Raw genomic sequence first — 23,408 nt, 5'->3', positions numbered from 1 at the left:
CGTTATACCAGTCTTGCTTTAACCACTCCGATGTGAATGAGATATACTGATCGAATAGCCAATGACAGCATCTCGTTACTTGTTTTGGATCAAGAGAGTGCGGCTCGACGTTTTGAAGTACAATGTCCGGATGAAGCGGGATAGAACTGGAGTGGGGTATATCACAGGCAGAGAGCAGTTTGACAAAACGATGTTTCGAATTCAAATTCAAATGATGCATGGAACGTCGAACGGGTCTGGCGCGGATTGGAGAGAGGAATTTTTGGTTAGGTTCCCTGGAATGCTTTGCGTAAAAGGCTGTTTGAGGAAACTAAACTTTAGGAAGAAATTTTGTGCGCATACAGCGTATTTTGCTTGTTGTTCTTTATTAGGTAGGTACGAGTATTAGTCGCGAGGCCCGTATTCATTTTTAATGTGAACTCTTTTGTTTTGATCAGTGCCTTGTCTTTTGTTCTGAATCTGAATCACGTACCTACCACCTTGAAGAACCGCACGAGTAGAAACTTTTCGCTGCAAATTTCGTGTTTATGTTTCGTACCTACATCGGCCACAGTAGTCATCTTGAAATTAGTTGTGAAAAGGTTCCACCTTAGTACGCGATTGATTTTCTTTGACTGTATCTATTTTACGCGAGATTATTGATATACTTAAAAAAACATTCCTAGCAGCATTAATAAAGTACTGGCGAAACTCCAAGTCGTAAACTGTTTAAAAACTAACGGAAATACCTACACCAGAATTAACTCCCGGGACACATTTTCAGAAAACTTTTACCGGACCTCGTCAAAGTAATCAGAGACAAAGAGAACTTCGTAAAATATTGAGTTAGGACAGTTACAAACAGAGAATCACGCGACAAAGCATCGCAGTTACAAAGCGCGGGGAGTTAACGAGGTTCCTTGAATCCCTGCGATTTATAGAATTAAAACTGGAATCTGGCGATGTCGCAGACACCCGTCGGCAGCTGCCAAGTTCGCGGCGTATTCGTAAAGAAAGAAGAAAGAAAGTATGCATTTATCTTCATTTATTCACTGTTACACGGCACAACAATATAGCTATTGAGATCTCCAGTTTTATAAGATATGCTACACCCTAGGTAGCTAAGAAAACTCCAGCACCAGCGCTGGTCTCTTTTTCTATGTTTTTTCAGTGCATCCATGTTTCAGTTTTTATTTTCGTTGGATTTCACGGGATGACCGTAAAAGTAACAAATTTGGAGTTTTAGCTAAGAAGGTTGCAATTAAATAAATGTTGAATAGGTAAACGTACGAGTGCTCGTCACTGTCCCAATAGTTGGCATATTTAATCATATGTCATTACATTAGCAATAGATGAAAGCAGGGTGTCGTCTATTGGGCATTAGCTTTTCGAGCACTCGGACGTTTACTTTACTGAAGGTTCTGTTTTGCACCGGATATGCGGATCGCTACAAAAATAAACGGTTAATACTCAGCAACAGTTTTTTTATCGGACATTGCGCGGCCTGAGCATTTCACACTCGGATTTGCACAAACCACCGCACGCTAACGCCAGCTGTCGACGGCTGGCTTATGTGCGCTCTCTTGGATTATTTTTAAAGTGTCACATTTTCACCGACAAAGTTGTCTTTTACAAGCTTTTATTTTTTTGACAACCTTCCGTATTAGTGGTTGGTTTACCTCAGTTTTAGAAAAGGATGGACCCAATCTTCCCCTCAGTATCGTAAAAGGCGACTAAAGGACCAGAGGCCGTATTGCCTGACGTTTCTAACGCTCGTGATCGCAATCAAATGACAGTTTCTGTATGCGAAATCTGTCATTTGATTGCGTTCATGAGCGTCAGAAACGTTAGTAATACGGCCTCTGATGTGAGAACTCCGACTCCAGCACTGTTGTGTGGAAGCTAACGGTAAAACACCATGCTATTTCCCCAAAAAAATCCTGTTAAGAAGCTCCTGCTCCTTAACCGACTACCCTCGTGCGGCCCAATGTGCAATAGAATGTACACAATAAGTCCAAGGGAATTAGGAATTTATGACAATGTAACAAAGTATAAATTCTTTTGTTTTTCTATTGTTTTACACCATGGCAGTTTGACTTTATTCTCGAAACAATTAGATTCTAATTGCTTTGACAATTTTTTTCAAAATATTTATATGGTGGGCTTCAGGAGGCTACCACAATCACTCTGTCAAGATTGTAGCGACGTAAAACAAGATGTTCTTCAGCTTATAAAGGTGGTAAAGCTCCTACAATTACTACTGATATCACAGCATCCTCTGAAAGCAGATCCAATAAATTTTCCAACTTCCCCGATCCCTGAAGTTATCCGTACTCGGCAAATAAATGGGTTTTCCTCTAGCTTTAATTCAACAGATACTTATTAATCAACGGTTGAAAGCTTTTTGTTATTGAATAACACGGCTACAATTTCGTAAATAGTTGCACTGGAGTTTGGATTGAATATTTGATTTTGTCGGGAGATTCTCGGTGCCAATTCGAAATGTGGAATTTTATTAATGTTGTCCCATGGTTGGATGTTGAAAGTAAATTTAGCTATTGAGTTTTAATTAACTGGTGTAGAGACGAACTTCTGGTGCTCTCATCTCATTTGTATTATATTATGAAAATTAAGAACTAAGAAACATATTCGTACTTGTCTGACGCAATGTGTGTTCACGGACAGATCCAGCTTTATACCTAGTATATAGGAAAGGTCACATGGTCAAATTCTAGTCATACATAACTATATAAATTCCCCTCTTTAGTCGCAGGAATACAAAAAAAAATTGTGAGTTTAGAAAAATATCTAGTACTTTTGTCTGTTGACCCAGCCCGGGGCCCAGGAGCGGGGCAGGGGGGGTCATGGGAGTCTTGAATTCGCCCATGGCTATGTTAGCTTCTGAAGTTTCTGTCTTTTAAATTAAATGAAATCAATGCCGTTCCGAAGCGTCACGATACAACATGGCAGACATTTGTTAGACAATGGTTTTACGATAGGATTATGTGGATATTGAACCATTGGCTTTTCGGCAGATACCTACACATTCTAGGCCAATAATTACAGCTATTTCTTTACAGCAAAGTATGATTTTCTATAATACTATGAAAACATCGATAATTAATCACAAATAAACAATCGTCAAAAACTCATCAGTCCACGAAAGCATCGTTGAAACTACATTTCACTTTCAAAACTACTTACAAAATTAAATGGAAAACGGAATCTCATTTCGTTCGGAAAACTTAATCTGGGAACACGATAAAGGCAAATCTAACCGCACCGTTCGAAAAGTCCATAAAAATAATCGATAAAAACTAATAAATCCACCAGTTTTTCAATAGCCCCGGGCTCTGCTAGGAACTCATTCCGCTACGTCTTTATCTCACGTCACTTATTAACTTTGTCATATTCTTCATGTTACATGAGATGAGCCATGCCCATGCTTAATGCCATTTAATAGCTAGCGATTGATATGTATGTACGTGGTTCATGAGAAATTGAAGACCTATTTAAGGGATAATAGGTTAAATGAGCGCAGTATATTAGGTATAGCGTATAGCACGTAGGTTCTTTGATTTATCTTCTCCAAGCGACCCGCCCGGTTACGCGTGAGAGCATTTGAAAAAAAATGCGAATAAGCAAAGAAATTCTGTACTTAATCAACGCTACAACTTCTCTTTTAAAAATACGGGGTATTGTTTTACATTTGAGCCGGTTCAGCTCCCTGATGAAGCAGGTTATGTTAGAAGATATTTACTTGAATATCTACTGAGATTTTCTTAATAAGTATTACTTGTTTTCGAGTCGCTCAAACTTCCCACTTTCCACTTCTCGCGTGTAAATTGACTAAAATGTAACTCTTTTTAAACTTAGTAGGCTTTCAATTATGTTAACAGTCTGAAACCGCTTTAAATTTAATAGAGCGATAACCCGAAATGTGCCTACTTAGTAGTTAACATGAGAAAATAACTGAATGAGAAATTTTACGGTCACCGCTAAGTATGTCAACAAGCTTACCTGTGTGACCTGATTCTCGGCAATCAAAGTAAGAATTTGCATGGTAATGTGTGTGTGGACAGTTAGCGGGCCTATTTAGCATACATCCGTGAGGCGGGAGTAACGTTTTGTTCTGGACCACGAGCGTAAACAAGTCTTAAAATAGGAAACCATGGGCTGTTTGGCAGTTTTTTTTGTTTTACCTAAGTGTCGGCTGCCTGGAACAATTTTGGAAGCAAAAAGTACCTAATATGTAAGAAGGCATCTGTATTATCATTTATAATATGGTTAATTTAATTAACACCTAAACACGCAGTAAAAAAAGTGAATAAAATATACTGGGTGTGGCTTGTAATATGAGCAAAAAATGAAAACATACTCAGATCCTCCTCGTCAAACTGAACATTTGAACAACATTAGTTCAGCGACTTTTAAAAGTAATGGAGTCTTTAAATTATCCTTTTTTCATTCAAACTAAATACTGCTATCAATGTACGCCAACCTAGAACACTACTAACGTCGCCGTCACGCTACAAACATCAAGTATTTCGCTTTACATTGCTTCTTCGAATAAACTAGTGTAATAAAAATTAAAAAAAAATATATTTTTAAAAGTCGCTGATCTAATGTTGTTCAGTTCAGTTTGAGGAGTATGATCTATGTTTTAATTATTTGCTCATATTACAGGCCACACCCGGTATGCCATGTTCAAGCATTTTACTCGTTTACGTCGTACTCTATAACTTATTAAGTTTATGGAAAGTACTGCGTAATTTTTAATTTTAAGCATTGCGCAACTTTATCGAATAGACTATTCGATTATTTTTTCAAAGAGTCATTATCTTATATCTACCTTAAAAAGAGCAATGTCATATTGAAAGGTTGAAATTTTGTTTATTTTACATCGACTTGAATACCGAACATGTAGTAGCTTATACATTGTTTTTCGTCAGTACAAACTCTTACTAAATCGAATGTTACACAAATCCATCACCGTCACTAGTTCCATTAAAGTTTGAATCTGTATGCTGCAATGGGTACTTAAAAATATTATAATTTAAAAAGAATACCTATTTTTTTGGCTCTATAAGCTATATAATATAATGTATATTACATTTATATATTTTGGGAATCTCGGAAACGGTTCTAACGATTTCGATGAAATTTGGTATGTTAGGGTTTCGGGGATGAACTATATCTAGCTTGGTCTTCGTGAACTATATCTCTGGGAAACGCGACTTTTTAAGTTTTTGCCCGAGCAAAGAAAATGCCGCATAATTTGGTAACCGGACTCCTCCCATGTGCATCGCAATTAACTTAATTCGCCCCAAATGTAACATTTCACACGTAACCCTTTAAATATTTCACTTAAGTAGAATTTCACGGGTCAAGAACGAAGTGACATTATTACACCCGTTCGTACGAATGTGACACGCCACAGTGAGCACGGTCGCGGTCGTAGCCAGCCCCGTAGACAGCTACGCCGTAGCGCCTCCACGGTACTTCATTAACGTCAACGACGAAGGCAAATAGCGCGTATTGAAAAGTCCCCATTCATAAACGAGTTGTTTGATGAATCAAGTATTTTAAGATTGACATTTCCTTATAGATTTAATGAATGAAATTATCATCAACCGATACGGCTAAGGGTGCTTGTGAATACGACTTTAAGCTCTGCTCGCTCAGGTAAACCATATGTTTGAGTATAACATAAATGTATACTTACCTACTTGTTTAGTATAGTCACCTGCATTAATATTTACCACAGCGGAGCGGGCATCCTTCTGGCCCTAGAAATACGGGATCCCCTTCAATAGCATATTTTTTTTAGACTATTATTGTTTCGCATAATTTGTATTGGCATAATAGTACTGTCGCATAGTAATACTTTGGCCTACTACTTTTTTGGCATATTAAGCTATTAAAATAATTTCAGTTGGGCTAATTTGTATTCGATTAATACACATTATGCGTATTATTTTTTGGGCTGTTGATTATTTGTTATAAATGAACAACAAAATATTAGGTTAGGTTAGATCACGTTAGGTACATTAGGTTAGGTTAGGTTAGTATGATATCCAGGCGCGAAGCGCCCAAGCAACACAGAAATAGGAGGTCCGCTTTGCGGACCTCCGTCGACCTCGCCTTAGTTCCTAAATATATATTAACAGAAAACTAACCTTTTCTTGTAGTGCATCAGGCTCGTGATTGTGGTTATGTACTTTGTAATGATGCAAATTTATTATTATGACTTTTTGTATATATGCTATTTGACGTTAGTCTTCATGAAGATGATGCTTTCTGTATTTATGCTTTTTAATTTTATGCGTAAAAAAATATGCGTAATGATGAGTATGCGCATCGCTATTGCGTAACAATAATATTACAAATAATTTTATGCCATCCAATAGAGAACCTAGAAATACAGTCTTAGCAGATTTATGCACGCTATATAGTGTATACGTCATGTGTAATAATAGTGAGGGGGGAGGCTCCGAGAGAGATCTCGCTCCAGGCAGGTGCTATGCCTGGGGACCGAAGTCCGAAGGACGAGCGTCGGTAGTTGTATATACGCGACCGAATTGTGAAACTTCGATGGCGCGATGTAGAACTTTGTCGTAGGCAAATAATTTAAAGAAAAGGAAAGACTGATTTCGATCGATTCAACCTGAGACTTGGGACCAGCTCTCCTTATTACCTACTGCTCCAGGTAAAAAACTTTTTTCATATATCAATCCCCACTTGTCTCTTCAGATCGCGCTCCCGCTCGCGCTCCCGGTCAGTGACCCCGAGCGCGTCGCCGCCGCCTGCGCCCGCGCCGCCGCCGCCGCACACGCTGCACCCCGACAACGCACTAGGTAACCTCACCCTGCCATCTTGGATGTTGTGGCAACCGGTATTGTGGCCCTTAATTATTTGAATGACTGATTGGTTTTCCTATGGAATGTAGACCACGGTCACCCTTAATATAGCCGGTCTGTGCAGTGCAACATTAACATTCACCCGCTATTTCTTCAGTCTACCCCTTTTGTTGCCGCTGTCGGTGGTCAGTGCGATCTTATTAATTATGTTTTTATAAAAAAAACTAATTCCTATTAAGTTTTTGCAATATGCATTGATTGCTGTTTTTTTTTTAACTATGGCTCTGTATATTGGAGGACAATTTTGCCGTTGTACGGTAAAAAAACACTAGAAAATGAAATATGAGGTAGTGGTGGATCATCCAGCCCGAATATCATCTATCTCTATGCATTTATTAAATTCTAACAAAGTTGTGTCAAATAGAAGAGTTTCTTTGGCAATATATGGGATGTCAACATAACATAAAGTGGCAATACACGATTCAGTTTTCTGACTATACCTATTACAAACATTTTTATACGACTCCTAACACAAAACCTGCACGTTACATGTTTGTGTGTATCCATGATTTAAAACTTTGCTATTACTGTTTCCTTTAAAAATAATTAATTTAGTAAATTCATACAGAACGAATTCTATCCTAAAGTTCTTATTTATGGTTCAATTCGGGTCACGCTTATAAGTGTTGATTGTGCCAATATATTTACATAAGAAAGGAACCATTCGTTTTAGAGCTTTTTCACACTATCCAATCCGATATCGATCTCGGACACTGATATCTAATTCAAGTATAATGTATGAATTGTGTACCATCGCGAACCGTGATTGTTGAGCCACTCGCCACTATTCATAATTTAACTGAGTTTACATACACCTAATAAACATTGTCCTTAATGAATCAGCATTATATAGCCAAATTACGAACAGTGCTGCCTTTTAGATTGTCCGATCCGATACATTTCGTACAGTTTACTTCGGTGATAAGTGTCGCATCCGAGTCCGATACCAATATCGGATCGGATAATGTGAAAATAAAATTGAACCTAAAATTGCTAAATGTGGCTCTGAAGCGGTAACGTTTCGTGTGCTCTGCCACCCCATTTGGGAATACAGGGGTGATGTTTGTATGTGTGTTATGTGAAAATGCTCTTTAATCTGCATCAACAATATCAATACCATGAAACTACACAGATTCATTGTTTTAATCGGATTATATTATTTACTATAGCGACATTTTACTAAAATCTAACTGGAATCCCCAAAAATTACACAATGGTCTTCACTTACCTACGTTGTATGAAAATCATCCGTGCAAAATTTCTTGTCTCTAGTCTAGACGTAGCAGTTAAGATTTTGGGATTTTACTTTAATCCCGTGGGAATGTCGGGAAAAAGTACCTATACTATGTAATAGTTTCCTCGAGATCAGATTTGTCTAAATGATTTACCGTTAAAACGTAATAAACACACACACCGTCACAAACTTTTTTGTGTGAGAATAGTAGAAAAGTAGAGCATTATTATACAGTATCCTCAGTGATACTCTTCGCAGGTCGTGGGGCGCTGAGCGCAGCCGGCCGGCAGCTCAGCGACCACAGCAACAACCGGGAGTCATCGCTCGACGACTCCGGCGTCGTCGACGACCACGACGACGGCGAGCACACATCCGACGACCAGGCGCCGCATCCGCATCATCCACATTCTCATTCTCATCCCCATCCGCATCCGCGGAGAGTCCATATGCAGCTGCCGGCGCCGCCACCGCCACAACCTCCTACTATGTTGGCCTTGATGCCACGGGTAAGATATAAACTTATAAGCTAACTTGTAGGTTATTTATCAACAATACCTACTCATTAAAGATTAAGCGATAATATGAATTCATTTCTATTCAGCGCAATGCTTTAGAAGAAAATAAGAGAAAAATGGTAAATAGTACTACCTACTATATACAAGTCATCTGTTTCCTTCTCAGATTGCTTTATTATGTGATCAATGAATCTTACTAAAAACACAACAATATAATATAATCTCTTAAGATGTTACCAAATATCTATGTTACGAAGGTATTGAACCAGTGAACATTTAACTATGAGCAAAAAACTAAAGCATAAGCTGTCTGTTAAATATTTTAAAATTTACCCACTAGGTGTTTCTTGTGTAGCGACAGGCGTTAACTTAGGTACTCTCAGTGTTCAATTAAAAAAAAATCAAGATGATAACAATAACATTACAGGAACCACAAACGCAGCCGCAGTCCAAGTCAAAACAGAAGGAAGACAAGAAGAAAGGGGACAAGAGCATCCAGGAGAAGTATCCTCTGAACCCTGACTACCTCAACCAGATCGTGGTTCTAGGTAAAGAGCTGCTCACGCTTTCTGCACAGCTTATAATCCTAGAGATGCGTGCCGTGCCGTCAACGAGACACCTAACAACCTCATTAAAATATAAGTGGCCAAAAGCGCCATAAATTGTTGAATGAGAAATGGGCTAAACTTTCAACTTGATGGCACGACGCGATTACACTTAATCCCAAATTGGCACGGCTTCTTATCTGGGGCACACGAAAAGTAAAGTTGAAACAATGCTGCAATAACAGAATGAATGCTTTACACGAACAATTAGACTTTACTACCAACAAGATTCACAGCGTACTGATTCAACATTGGCAAAAGCTACATATTCTAAAGTGCGTAGATTAGCATTCATTATGTAAGATATTTCCGATTACTCTATGCATGGTATATTTCTTCAATACCTTTGAATCTGCCACATTTTAAATGACATCTATAGTACGTAGGCTGTTCTAAACTTTCAACGCTTACGATTCTTGCAAATATATTTTATTCAAATTCGGAAACGGTGTACAGACTACTCTTGTGACTACTTTCTCAATTATAGTAGTTTTATCTGCGAAGACTTCTAATTTTCTAACTCTGATTACTTTTTATTCTATCTGTTCTAATCCAAGGCGCATTTTCAAGTTGACTGTTTAATTTTGAGCATTTTTCAGAGCATCGCTCACACATCTATTTATAAGTTTTCAGCCGACAGATAAACGAATTATTCGATAGCTTGGCGAATCCCCAATAATTTATGAACGTGATTTGATTGGGCATTTCAAAAGTTACATCTTTTGGCAACAATTTTTATTGATTTACATCTCGATCAATGAATCTTATATATCTAGAATTGTTGTCAATTTCATACGATTTAAGTAGGCACGCAAAGTCATTAACGGCAATTTCGCTCTTTCACTTTCTCTAATGGAAATCTAAATATCCACTGTCTTTGGGTAGCAGAATCAAGCAGAGCCGAAATAGCTGTCAAACGGCTGGTAATCACTTTTAGATTCACTCTTGACGAGGTACAACTTCGTCGAGCATTTGTTACGACACTATTGCAATCTCGCTTCTACCTCATTAATATCGTCAGGGGCGGACTGGCCATACAAGCGCGCGCCCGACCTCCCTCAAGCGGAGACGACGAAAATTAATGAGCTCAGTTTATTGGCAGCCACGCACAAAACTCATATGGGCAATTATGAACAAAATTGCACTTACTTCACAGGTTAGTAAACACAGACGCATTTTCTATACCCCAGTCCACCCCTGTTCCCCACAGGAAGACTGCAGGGTAACTGTGATTGGTTTTGCTATCATTGTCGTCATTATTGGTGAGTCGCATACAAGACTGCAGAAAGATTTAAATATGTTCTGAAACTGAAGTATTGATATGACATGCCATCGCTTCCGAAGCATCATACTTTGTGAACTTGAAAATAATTCAACAATAGAAAGAAAATGACAGACTGATATTTTCTTTGTGTAGTTCTTCTATGCGAATCGATTTCTGTAAACAAAATTTAACTGTAACAATTTGGGTAGCTACAGACTTTCACTTCACTGGCAATTGCACCAATTAGACACAGACAGTGCAAAAATTTACCAATTGGCGTATTTGTATCGGTACCGTGCATTTTTCTGCATTATCCTCTTAGTCTCAATCTATCGCTTTCAAATGCATGACACGATTTTTTAAAGAATCATAGATGCAATTTTTTAAAACAAATGCTTCGCGTCCTATTATTGTTATCGCTTTGTAACGCTTTCGCTTCAAAATTGTTTATAGTATGTTTCTCTTTTTGTACATTTGTATGTCATTATCGATTGAGTCTTTTATTAACGCCTTCATTAACATGACCAATTTAATCGCAGATGAGCTCTTGGACAGAAATTGTGAGTGCTGCGTTACTTGCTGCATTGACTACGAGGGCTGGCTGCAGTTTCAGAACTGTCTGTACGGCATTGTGAAAGACCCATTGTTCGAGTTATTCATAACGACGTGCATAGTTCTCAATACGCTATTTCTTGCCTTGGAACACCACGGCATGAGCGAGAACGTTAGACAGGTCTTAGATGTAGGAAATAAGGTAAGGCTGGCACATTTGATAAATTGCACACGCTTGTTCGATGATGATGGCTGCTGACAAGGTAGCTTTTGATAAAAATCTGGTTGGTAAAAATAATGACAATCATAAATGTTTTGTTTTGATTACAGGTGTTCACGTCAATATTTACTTTAGAGTGTATAATGAAGGTGATGGCAATGAGCAAGGATTTCTTTGCTTGCGGGTGGAATATATTCGACTTGATCATAGTCTCGGCCAGTCTGCTAGATCTCATATTCGAGCTCGTTGACGGCCTTTCTGTGCTTCGGGGCCTTCGCTTGGTACGAATAAACAACTTGTTGAACTTGGCAATAAATGTTACCCAGAGTTATTCTAATCAAATTATGTTTGTTACAGTTACGAGTGTTAAAATTAGCTCAATCGTGGACTACAATGAAAGTGTTATTGAGTATTATAATATCGACAATCGGTGCTCTCGGTAATTTGACGTTCGTGTTAGTGATAGTTATATACATATTCGCTGTTATCGGTATGCAACTGTTCTCTAAGTCGTATACACCCGACAAGTTCGAGCCGGACCCTGTGCCCAGGTACCACGCCAACATTTGGCCACGCGCCAGTTTCTTCAATTATCTTATTCTCTTCATCTAATCCTGCACTATCTCTAAACACGTAAAGATACTCTTCTTTGTTTGTTCTATATTATGTATTGCTGTAACCACTTATTTATTAGTCACTTTAAAACATTTTAATCTATATGATCATCATTGTTTAGTTGTAATGTTGTTGTGATTGGATGTTCAAGGTGGAACTTCAACGATTTCTTTCACTCGTTCATGATGATCTTCCGCATCCTGTGTGGCGAGTGGATCGAGCCGCTGTGGGACTGCATGCGCGCGGAGCAGGCCAGCGGCGCCGAGAGCTGCTTCTTCATCTTCCTCCCCGCGCTCGTCATGGGCAACTTTATGGTGCTCAACCTCTTCCTTGCCTTGTTGCTCAACAGCTTCAATAGCGAAGAGCTTAAAAATAAGAAGGAGGTAATTAAAAAGGTAAAAAGACTCTTTTATGCGTTTCAACGCACCGGCACTACACCGCAGACGGCACATACAGCAGCACCAATATTGCTATTTGCCAGCTGGGCGATGACACATGCGTGAGAGGGTACACTTTTTACACCGTAATCGCTGATAGCAAATGCACTTGTTTTGATCAAAATGATTTATATAATCACAAAAGTTTTTGCTGTATTTCAGGAAGTAGGAGAAGATTCCAAATTAGCTAAAAGTTTCGATAGAATACGTTCCATAGTGAGAAAAAAAGGTTTCCTTATATCGAGAAGCAAAGAGACTGAAAAGAAATCTAAGTTAGAAGAGCTAGTTAATGAATTTATGCTACAAAATCGTCCTGTGGCGGAAAAAAAGAGCTCAGTCCCGAGCGAGCACTCCCCCGCCTACTTTTCCTCGGTGCAGGAAACCGTTGTATTCCCGCACGACAGTATTTATAGTCATAGTTATCAAGAAGCGTTAAATAGGTAAGTAAAACGTATTAAATAGAACGTCTCCTAACTAATCTTACACTATTGCACGACCATGTTACTAACCCTGCAGTACTAACATTTTCAGACCAGTAGTAGGATTTGACTACCCGACTCTGTTCCAATCCGGGAATAACTTTAACCACGGTAGCCAAGAAACTTTAAAAGACGTAAGGGACTTTGCAATAGAACATAAAATAACTAGTATTAGAGAAGATTCCAAAGAAAACCTTGATGATTTATCAGCGGCTACGGAACAAGTAAATGCTCAGAGATTGCTAAATCAAATGTCTTCGGGATATCACACACAGCCTTCAGAAACAAAAGGTAAGCATCTAGACAAAGACACTTATTCATTTTAATAATACGTGTACTTCATCCGTTTTTGTTTCTTTTCAGATGATAACGAGCAATACGAAATGGCCCATTTGTCCAGTAGGACGACACCAGAGAAATCAAAGAGACAAAGGGAGCCACCGAACGTTTTAAGTAAGGATTCTGGCAAAAAACCAGAGGACGGAGACATGAAACGTCCGTGGCAAACTTTAGTCTCATATGTAGATGAATTAACCGTAGGTGGGAGAAAAAACTCCAAGGGACAGTACGCAGATGCGATGGGCAATTTTCCAGGATTCGGGAGCCAGAAAGAGGCGAAAGTACCACAAGATTGTTATCCTCGTCAGTGTTACGAATAGTACGTGCATAACTTTTACTAGTAATTTTCAAATCACACAAACGAAGCTTTGATTAATAAATAAATGAACTTTTATTTCAGTTGTCCTTGTTGGGATAATTGTATCCAAACGAAGATGGGTCAAAGATGGATGTTCTTCCGCACGTACATCCTCCGATACGTCGACACGCCAGCCTTCGAGTGGTTCGTCCTCGTACTCATTTTCGCCTCCAGCATCACGCTCTGCTTTGAAGACATCCATCTTGAAAAGAACAAGCCCTTGAAGAAAATACTTTATTGGACTAACCTTGGTTTCTGCATGATATTTGTGATTGAAATGTTTCTCAAATGGATTGCGCTGGGGTTTTTTCGATACTTCACGAGTTTTTGGACGTTGTTGGATTTTACTATAGTTTTTGTAAGTATTGATAAATATTATATATCAGATGAGTCTTGACGTCTTGAGCTGACTGCAAAAAATTCTGACACATCTCTTTTTTACAGGTATCCGTTTTTAGTTTGTTAATAGAAGAGAACGAAAATTTGAAAGTGTTACGGTCGCTCAGAACATTGCGGGCGCTGCGACCACTACGCGCAATCTCTCGATGGCAGGGCATGCGTATAGTTGTGAACGCACTCATGTACGCGATACCCAGCATTTTCAATGTGTTACTAGTCTGTTTAGTGTTTTGGTTAATCTTCTCTATAATGGGCGTTCAGTTTTTCGGCGGAAAGTTCTACAAATGTGTGGACGAACTAGGCGAGCTTTTACCGTTGGAAGTGAGTTTCGTTCGAATTCGATAATCAACGAGCGTAATAGCACAAGCCTTAGAATCGTTTTTCCTTTTCAGGTTGTCAATGATAGATGGGAATGTTACTACAATAATTATACTTGGGTAAACTCCAAGATATCATTCGACCACGTGGGTATAGCGTATCTAGCACTGTTCCAAGTAGCAACGTTCGAAGGCTGGATGGAAGTGATGGCGGATGCCGTGGACGCGAGGGGCGTGGACTTGCAGCCTGCACGAGAGGCCAACCTTTACGCTTACATTTATTTTGTAATATTCATTGTTTGCGGATCGTTCTTCACCCTCAATCTGTTCATAGGAGTTATCATAGACAATTTTAATATGCTTAAGAAAAAAGTAAGTTTTAATAAGTGTTGTAGCATAAATTATATGATTAATTTCACCACACAACATTATTATAACTTGTTGATTGATTTTAGTACGAAGGTGGAGTATTAGAGATGTTTCTAACAGAAAGCCAGAAACATTACTACACAGCAATGAAGAAACTTGGCAGAAAAAAGCCCCAAAAAGTAATAAAAAGGCCAAGAAACCAGTTCCTCGCCATGTTCTACGACTTATCGAACTCGCGCCGTTTTGAAATCGCCATCTTTGTGCTCATCTTCTTAAATATGCTCACAATGGGCATAGAGCATTATGATCAGCCCCATTCAGTTTTCTTTATTTTAGAAGTTAGCAACGCTTTTTTCACAACTGTATTTGGTTTAGGTAAGTTGCAATTTACTAAAGTTTCAACCTTTAACAATAAAACTTGATGCTCCTAATGAGTGACGACTTAACTTGTCTATTCCAGAGGCAATAGTAAAAATAGTAGGTCTCAGGTACCACTACTTCACGGTGCCGTGGAACGTATTCGACTTTCTGCTTGTACTGGCGTCGATTCTGGGAATTCTCATGGAGGACATAATGATAGACCTGCCAATATCCCCAACGCTGCTTCGTGTCGTCCGAGTGTTTCGCATAGGGAGAATATTAAGACTGATTAAAGTGAGTACAAATATTTTGACTCCATAAATATTAATGGGCCGACAGAGAATTTTATTAAAACAATGCTCGGAGCTTCCACAATTCTGAAAAAAAACTCATTGTTTTCTGCTGGAACGGATGCCATTTGTAGTATTAGTTTAATTTAATTCTTTGTTCAATAAAACTTCTATTAACATTAAATCAAATTAAATAACTAATACGTTATGTTCAACTTCCAGGCCGCTAAAGGCATTAGAAAGCTACTATTCGCACTAGTGGTGTCTCTGCCGGCACTCTTCAACATTGGAGCTCTACTGGCGCTCATTACCTTCATCTACGCCATAATTGGCATGTCGGTCTTCGGCCACGTCAAAGAACAAGGCGCTTTGGACGATATCGTCAACTTTCAGACCTTCGGACGGAGCATGCAACTGCTTTTTCGGTGAGATATTAACTATTTTCTTACTGTCCTCGAGCACGATGTTGCTCTGATTTTATATATTTTCAGTTCGATCTCGTTACTCTTCTTTTACTCTGTATTTTCTTGGTATCTTGCAACTTTTTTCTATAGTTCTGACCACGATGCATGGTTTTGCACTGCATAGTCTAACGATTAACAGAACAATATTAGATACCTCTAATTGCAATAGACACTGGCCCAAATTCGAGGCAACGGTAGACAACAGCATTAAACATCAAGTTAATGAAATTAAAACTTCGAAGTACATCGTCATCATCGTTCTGTTTCTAGTCTTATGACGTCCGCCGGTTGGAATGATGTATTGGAGTCTCTGATGATCCAGCCTCCCGCATGCGAACTAGGCGACCACGGCCACAACGGGAACTGCGGAAGCCCGCTCCTGGCCATCACCTATTTCACCTCCTTCATCATCATCAGCTACATGATAGTGATTAACATGTACATCGCTATCCTTCAATCATCATCAGATGGTCTACAGTGATAGTTGATCAACTTCATCAAAGATGATTCTAAGTAAGTACAGTCAAGTGCAAAGATACCGACACGGCCAAAGTTACAAAAATATGTATGTACACGACTTTATGCACATAACATTAAGGTCGTGTATACATATTTTTATACTTCGGAAAGCACAAGACCGGTCTGAATAGAGATCCTTGGGAGAGCCCTATGTCCAGTAGTGGACGTCTTTCGGCTGACATGGTGATACATATTTTTGTAACTTTGGCCGTGTTGATATCTTTGTACTTAACTGTACCTCTGTCAATTTGAGTTATTAAAGAAGTAATACATAGAACAGAAATCTTACATTATATTGATTTTTCAGATATGATCCGCACGCAACTCAATTCATAAGTTTCGCTCAACTCTCCGACTTCATTGCCTCTCTCGATCCACCTCTAGGAATATCTAAGCCGAATACAGTAGCGTTAGTGAGTTTTAATCTGCCCATAGCCAGAGGAAACAAAATCCACTGTCTGGACATCCTCCACTCGTTAGTTAAACATGTCCTCGGACACGTCGAAGAGACCGACACGTTCAGGCAGTTGCAAGAACAGATGGATGTTAAGTTCAAGAAACAGTTCCCGACGAGGAAGGAACTGGAGATCGTCTCCTCAACCAGGATTTGGAAGAGGGAAGACAAGGCTGCTAGGACAGTACAGCGGGCATTTAGGGAATATATCAAGTAAGCACATCGTTCTTAAGATACCTTTCACCACTGCGTAGCAAATGACTAACGTGTTTGTGTGAACTTTTATAGGCGAAAGAATCGTAGTCCTTCTAATGAGGAGGAGAGTACGAAGTGGTCTCCTGGAGGGGGTTGGGGAGGGCGGCTGAGTGCTCTGCTCCACGTGCGACGCGGCTCGCATGCCTCAAGCCGCAAGTCCTCACGGGCCTCTGATGCTTCCGACCTCAGTGAGCTCGGAGGTGCCTGGCTCAACCTGCCCCTTCTGTTGCTACCTGGCGCCACGCCCGGCGATCAGGTAAACGACCTATGCATCCAGAGCAACGCTTGAATGCACGGCTCTTTACTCAGTCACTTTCTGAAATTCATAACAAGGCTCTACCACAAGGTGGATATAAAAACGACTCACTAGCACGCACCAACACAGACACTCACAGTTAACGTGTTCTGTTAGAGCTAGTTAACCATGGGACAATTTATGGACGTGTAAATCTAGATTCTGGGAGTGTTAAGATATCCGGATCATCTTAAAACCTTGTGGTCAGACTTGTGGGGTAGAAATTAGATACCTTGGGGATGTGGGTTGTCGTAATGATAGTTGGTGTTGTGGCCAGGTCCCGAGCGGATCTGAGTCCGCGCCGACACGGCGGCGCTCGGCGTATGGTTTGCCACTATTCCTGCGGCACCAAGATGCTGTTGACGAGGATGGCGGCCCGAAACGCGCAGGTTCATATGTAATGTTATGCTTTTCGTGTCTCTTCCTCTATTAGAATTGATGCTTTCGAACATCCAGACCCACTTGGAAGTGGTTGACGCTTCGTAGTTGGTTGAGAACTAGATTCAATTAGAGACTGCAGGCAAGTACGAGTAAGTTTAAATTGTATTGATGCAGGACTCTTAAAAATATATCGTTTATCCAATGAACTGTTCCAAAAACCAAATACAGAATTAGCCCTCCTAACTATCTATCTATACTAATTATCTTCATTCTATCTTTATTCCAAATTGTAGTTTTTCTTTGGTAAATTAAAATATTACAACTACAAATTAAGCGGCATGTGATCTATATTTTTATGCTTTGTACGTGTCTTCTTTTAAAACCTTCCCTATACTTTGTTTATCAATCCATTCTTATGCCCCATAATTAGGTCATAAATTCAGACATAAAAGATTGTCGGTTTTAAAATTTACTGTAGTTCTAATGGGGAGACAATTGGCGCTTAGAATTTCCTCGTGTTCTGAAAATTACTGTCAATCAACTCCAACTCCAAGTAGTTTCCACAGTAGTCTAGATCCTTAGCATAAATATCCACTCCACTGTTTTTTCTGTCAGTATTGTCTAAGTAAATCGCTTATGAGCATTATAAACAGCTTTGCTTTTCTTTATTGCTGTGCTTCGTTGATTATGTACCTATTCCTGGTTCAGTCGGTCAAGATCAGACACGGGAATGTAGCTACATTAGCGTCTTGACAATTTTTTCATTCCTGGTGTGATACAAATGCGCGCCCCTACTAACAGCGCAGCATTCGCCATGTCTGATCTGGCTCTTATAAGGTTCCATGTGGCATAAAGAACTTGGGTAGCGAGCGATCCATTATTTGTAAGCACCGATTGTGCCGCAGGTTCCCTTCGTCTAACGCCGCTGCGGTCGTCGGCGCGGGGCCGGCCGCCGCGCGCCCGGACGCCGTCCCCGCACGCCAACAGCGAAGTGAGCATCCTAGTGACAGAAGCTTCGCCGGATGCTTGTCCGGTGCCGGCCGCGCCGCCCACGGTCGTGCGAGTGCTGGTGCACCGAGAGAGCGACGAGCAACCCAGCTGATCCACGACCGAAGAGCCTGACCCACAGGCTCAGCTATAACGAGCACTAACAAGGATGCCCTTGTTAAGGCACCGAAGACTATGTTCACGATACACGGTCGGGCACAATAGTGAGTGTCAAATGTATATCGTATATTGTGTTCGCACGCTCGTGCTCGAGACTACAGTGATAACGGTTAGCGTAAGCTGCATTGTAATTGTGATTTTTAAAATTTAAACCTAGCTTTATAACCAGTATAATGTACGAGCGCGTCGAGCGCGTAGTCTCTACCTACCCGACTTCCAATAGTTGCGACGTTTTATCGTGTTTCATCAATTTGAAAACTAATAGATACTTAAAGTTGTTCAGTATTCTCCGGGCGCGACCCGTCAAGCTTTACTAGTCACAGAGTTGATCGATACTGTACAGCTGTTTTTATTATATTTAATTGTTTACTTGAGGAATCTCGATCATGGTTGTAATTGACGACTTTGTTGTAAATATTATTAGATTACGAGAACGACTGATAACGTCATCTTAGGTCAACGCGGACTATATGCTTCGCCTACGTTTTAGTTGGAACCATTTCAAATACGGCGATAAAATATCAATAGAATAAATTGTGCCCGGCGCAGGAGCCTACGTCGGATCCTTGAGAAACAGTAGAGCATAATGTATTAGAGATGAATAATAAAGAACGTCAATTTTCGCCTTAGTAACATAGAGGTTAAATTGTTTTGTACAATTTATAGCATAGATATGGTAGAAGTAGGCATCGTTTCAGTTTCACAGTGCCTCTCGCTATTTTATTATAACGTAGGTAAGAGTTGAAGTCGGTTGTTGCTGCGACACAAACAACACACTCGTAAAATTGGCACGCGACTAAGAATGCAATTGAATTGTGAACAAGACGAGCAGTGCCTTTACCAAAAAACTGTAAATTAACACTTGTCTCCAACGATTTGAGTTTACCGTGCGAATGACTTTTAATTGATAGCTGTGTGACAGGTGAATGAGAACCGAATGCAGCGATGTAAAATTTGTATATAATGTACACTGGAAAAGTGGAGGTGTAGATTTTTCAAGCGCAGCTTCAATTTAAATATTTTTACCCACAGCACACACACTCAAGCTATTGACACAAATAACGAAAATGAGGTAAAATATTACTATCACCTATAAAAGTAGCTAAAGGTAGGTACAGTACAATCGTGTCAAAATTAAAAAGTAACTGTACTGTAAAGTGACATGGTGGTACCATGTGTAGCTAGCTACTTTTGAAGCTGGTGCCACATTTCCTTGCAGCTAAAATCTTTTATAGCTTTAAAAGTACAATGAATAAAATACCTAACATAAAAAACCTAAAAACTTTTTTACAAATCAATACCTATTATTAAAAAGTTTTTAAGTTTTTACATACTTATCCATTAAATTTGAGAAATCTTTTCAAGATTATACTTTAAAAACCAAGCACAAAAATGCAGCATTCACTATGTTCTTAGGTAGAATTGATAGTTATTCTCATCATATTTTTGGCTCGGCCGTCATAATCAACATTAGGTATTTGTTTTACCGTTGAAACACCCTGTATTATTAGCTCAAACCAAATAACGTTGGACCCGTCCACATATTTCGTTGATTAATTGTAATATTAGCGGCTTCTTTAATAGAATATTTAATATTATTACCAGTAAGAAATAGTTGAGAATTTTAATTATTTTTAAATGTTTTAACTGGGTAGAAAACCTTGAATTACGTAGACATCCTGATAACCCTATAAACCAGAGGCCGTATTGTCTAACGCGCTGACGTTCGCAACCACAATCACCATCTCTATCTACCCTCTACTTATGCCGTGAGATAGAAAAAAGTTGTGATATTATTGTGATTCCAAATGTGTCCGTCGGCTAAGTTTGTCATACGTAATGTAATGTTTGACATAACTCTTTTTTTCTCTGAAACCATTTATTTTTCAGATTTGTTACAAAACTAACCTAACCGAACCTATAGAGTTCTACAGGTGACCATTTAAAAAATTATGAAATATTTATGGTTTCAGCGGAAAAAAATTATGACTAACAATAATTATGACAAACATTACATTATGACTAATAAAATTATGGCAGTCGAAAGGATTCCGTGTCAGACAATAAGGCCTCGAGTTTTGAAGGCACCTAAAGTATGAAAACTTTTATATTACCGCCAATAATGCTATGTTACTATTGAAATCGACTTCCATTGTCATCGTATTCATAGAGTATAAAACAAACATTTTTCATCACACTTGCTCGTAAACAGTGTCGTAACATGCAGGCTACCTTGGCTGCAACCCCCCAAATAAAACCCTCGACCTTAATGTGCTTCTCATGAAACCCGTGGTCGGTAAATGAGTCATTGCCCGTACTAATTTTCATGCCATGAAGCCCAAGGTCAGTAAATGAGTTTGTTACTGCATGGTGTGCTGCTGCTCCGTGCGCGCGCTGCACACGCACGCCATCAACAGCGGTATCGGCAATTTTTTTTTAAATATTAGTTTTTCTTTTACAAATATACAATTTTACTCGCAAATGTGATGAAAAACATTGTATGTCGCACGGGCGGTACTAGAATTACGAACATCGACTCATTAAAGCCCTCAGTCTTCGACTTCGGGCTTCTAATAGACTCTCGATCGTAATTCCTTATTTACCCCCCTAAAACACAATGTACTATTACAGTATTTCATTTTTATTACTGATGATTCTCCTTTCAAAGAAATGTTATAGATTTAACACTTTTAGATTTTTGTGTCCCGTCATTATGTTGAAACTGGTTTTAATGTTGTTGAAAACTGTTCAGATTTCACTGTTTTGTCTAGGTACTAAAGCGGTTAACTATTGCATTGAGTTGAAATTCTAAAAAAAATTGGAAACCAGCAACTTAAATATCTTCAACGTAATGAGGGATTACTTTCAAAGAGAGACTACTGATTCTAAAAGTTCAATTCAGTATTTTAGAACATTCATATCTAAAACCTGAGACCCTGTAACATACCTACGTAGTATTAGCCTGAACACTATTTTGAGTAAGGACCAACTTTGTGTATTATTTTACAAAATTTTAACTTTTACCCAAACTTGACCAAAACCCTTTTGAATTAAATGTAATTAATTTGTATGTAGTTTTTCGAGGCCTGTTTCAAATTTATTACCATAGAATTTTAGACCCTGACACCTTTAAATGTATTAGTGTTTATACCACTTGGCTTTATACCAACTGTACATCGCTTGATCTTAACGTTCGATCCACCAGCGGAGTTTCGCGACAAAGACTATCAACCACTTTCGAAAGAAAAATCTCAGTAGTTATGTATATTGTTCATTATTGTGTAAATATATAAAAAAAAGACAATGCAATAATTTTTCATAATAATTTTATGTAGTTATATCTTTAAAAGGTTGTTAGTTATTAATTAAATCTCTATATTATAACCATGTACGATGTACATGTAAAACTATTGTAGCTAGTGAAATTGCAAAGAGCATGCGTTGATCATGGTTCATACTGACTGTATGACAACAAAGAGTAGAGAACTAATACAAACGCATATATTATTTTGTATGTAAGTGAATTCCTACTCTTTTTTGGCAGACTACACAATTTATGTAACATATTTAAATTGTATAATATGTAAATAAAAATCTTTAAGTGAGACCTGCGAAATATGATTTTCTTCCGAGGTACAAAATATGAAATTAACCATGTTGAGAACTATGATTAAACAAAAATATAGAAATGCTGAATTTTTATTTCAGTTATTTTGCTACAATTTATCACCTCATCCAAGCCTTATCCCATAGGTTAGCAATAATCGTACTAAACCTCGCGTGAGACATGATTTATAACACTACCGAAATTAAATGGTTCTTACAAGTCAGGACCAGACAAACTAGTTTCGACTTTTGGGGTCAAAAAAAAAAAAAGTGCTGGTCTCTTTTTCTGGTTTTTCTTTGTATTTTCGATATGGTAAGATACCCGTAAAAGTAACAAAATTTGGAGTTGAAATAAAAAATACAAAAAGACTTTAAAAAACCAATCATAATTTGATTGCTTAGTAGCGACATCTCTTGTCTGGGTGAACGGTTAGTTCCAAAAGTGTGACATCTGTTGACGAAACATAGATGTCACTAGTGCTGCTGCTTAAGTAGCATATTAGAAATAAGCAACCGGAGATGTGTATGCAAAGGAAAAATTCGTGTCTAGATTCCTGTCCAGCAGTGGTGTAGGGGTTATAGCACGCAGCACGGATTGCTGAGGACCTGGGTTTGATTCCCAGTGCTCGTCTCTTTTTCTGGTTTTTCTGTGCATCCATGTCTCAGTTTGTTTTTCGAAACTAGTTTCGATCCTTACGAAAGATCTTTTTCAAGGGCGAGTGTTTACAAAGGTGGCTTCCTTGGCACTCTTTTACGACGCGCCGCGCGCTGCGCTCGCGCGGATATAACAAGGATAATTAGGGTACTGGGTCGGTGCTGCTGAAATATCCGTATGTGGTATGGAATCGCCGGTACTCTGGTTTATTAATGACAATATTTACAACAAGTATGTAAAACTCGGCTAAATTAAGAACAGTGGAAAGTGACTCAACAATCCTGGTTCGCGAGGATAACAAATTTATACATCTTTTTGGAAACAATTATGAAGTTATGAGATTTGTTTTTTTTTTTTTAT

At 38.9% G+C, this 23,408-nt stretch overlaps 3 protein-coding genes across 3 annotated transcripts in view; 2 read left to right on the top strand and 1 right to left on the bottom strand.

The window, feature by feature from the left end:
• LOC141434868 (alpha-N-acetylgalactosaminidase-like) overlaps positions 1–23,408 on the bottom strand; it is a 544,783-nt gene that overhangs the window by 434,235 nt on the left and 87,140 nt on the right. The window lies entirely within an intron of this gene.
• Positions 62–16,197, top strand: LOC141434967 (sodium channel protein 60E-like). The gene is made up of 19 exons (XM_074097464.1): positions 62–156; positions 6,616–6,836; positions 8,392–8,639; positions 9,076–9,196; positions 10,275–10,409; positions 11,057–11,271; positions 11,400–11,570; positions 11,647–11,840; positions 12,056–12,299; positions 12,504–12,781; positions 12,873–13,111; positions 13,184–13,478; positions 13,560–13,875; positions 13,962–14,237; positions 14,309–14,605; positions 14,689–14,977; positions 15,063–15,256; positions 15,475–15,677; positions 15,987–16,197. Exons 1-19 carry the CDS (start codon positions 62–64, stop codon positions 16,195–16,197), a joined length of 4,242 nt encoding a protein of 1,413 aa, XP_073953565.1.
• On the top strand, positions 16,220–22,627 carry LOC141434966 (sodium channel protein 60E-like). Its single transcript, XM_074097463.1, has 5 exons — positions 16,220–16,229; positions 16,671–16,902; positions 16,978–17,200; positions 17,517–17,628; positions 18,526–22,627. The coding sequence occupies exons 1-5, from the start codon at positions 16,220–16,222 to the stop codon at positions 18,720–18,722; spliced, it is 774 nt and encodes a 257-aa protein (XP_073953564.1). The 3' UTR covers positions 18,723–22,627.

This window comes from Choristoneura fumiferana, chromosome 14 (assembly GCF_025370935.1).
Source record: "Choristoneura fumiferana chromosome 14, NRCan_CFum_1, whole genome shotgun sequence".
Lineage (NCBI taxonomy): Eukaryota > Metazoa > Arthropoda > Insecta > Lepidoptera > Tortricidae > Choristoneura > Choristoneura fumiferana.
The sequence above is the reverse complement of the archived record's forward strand: the minus strand, read 5'-3'. Positions and strand labels throughout refer to the sequence as shown.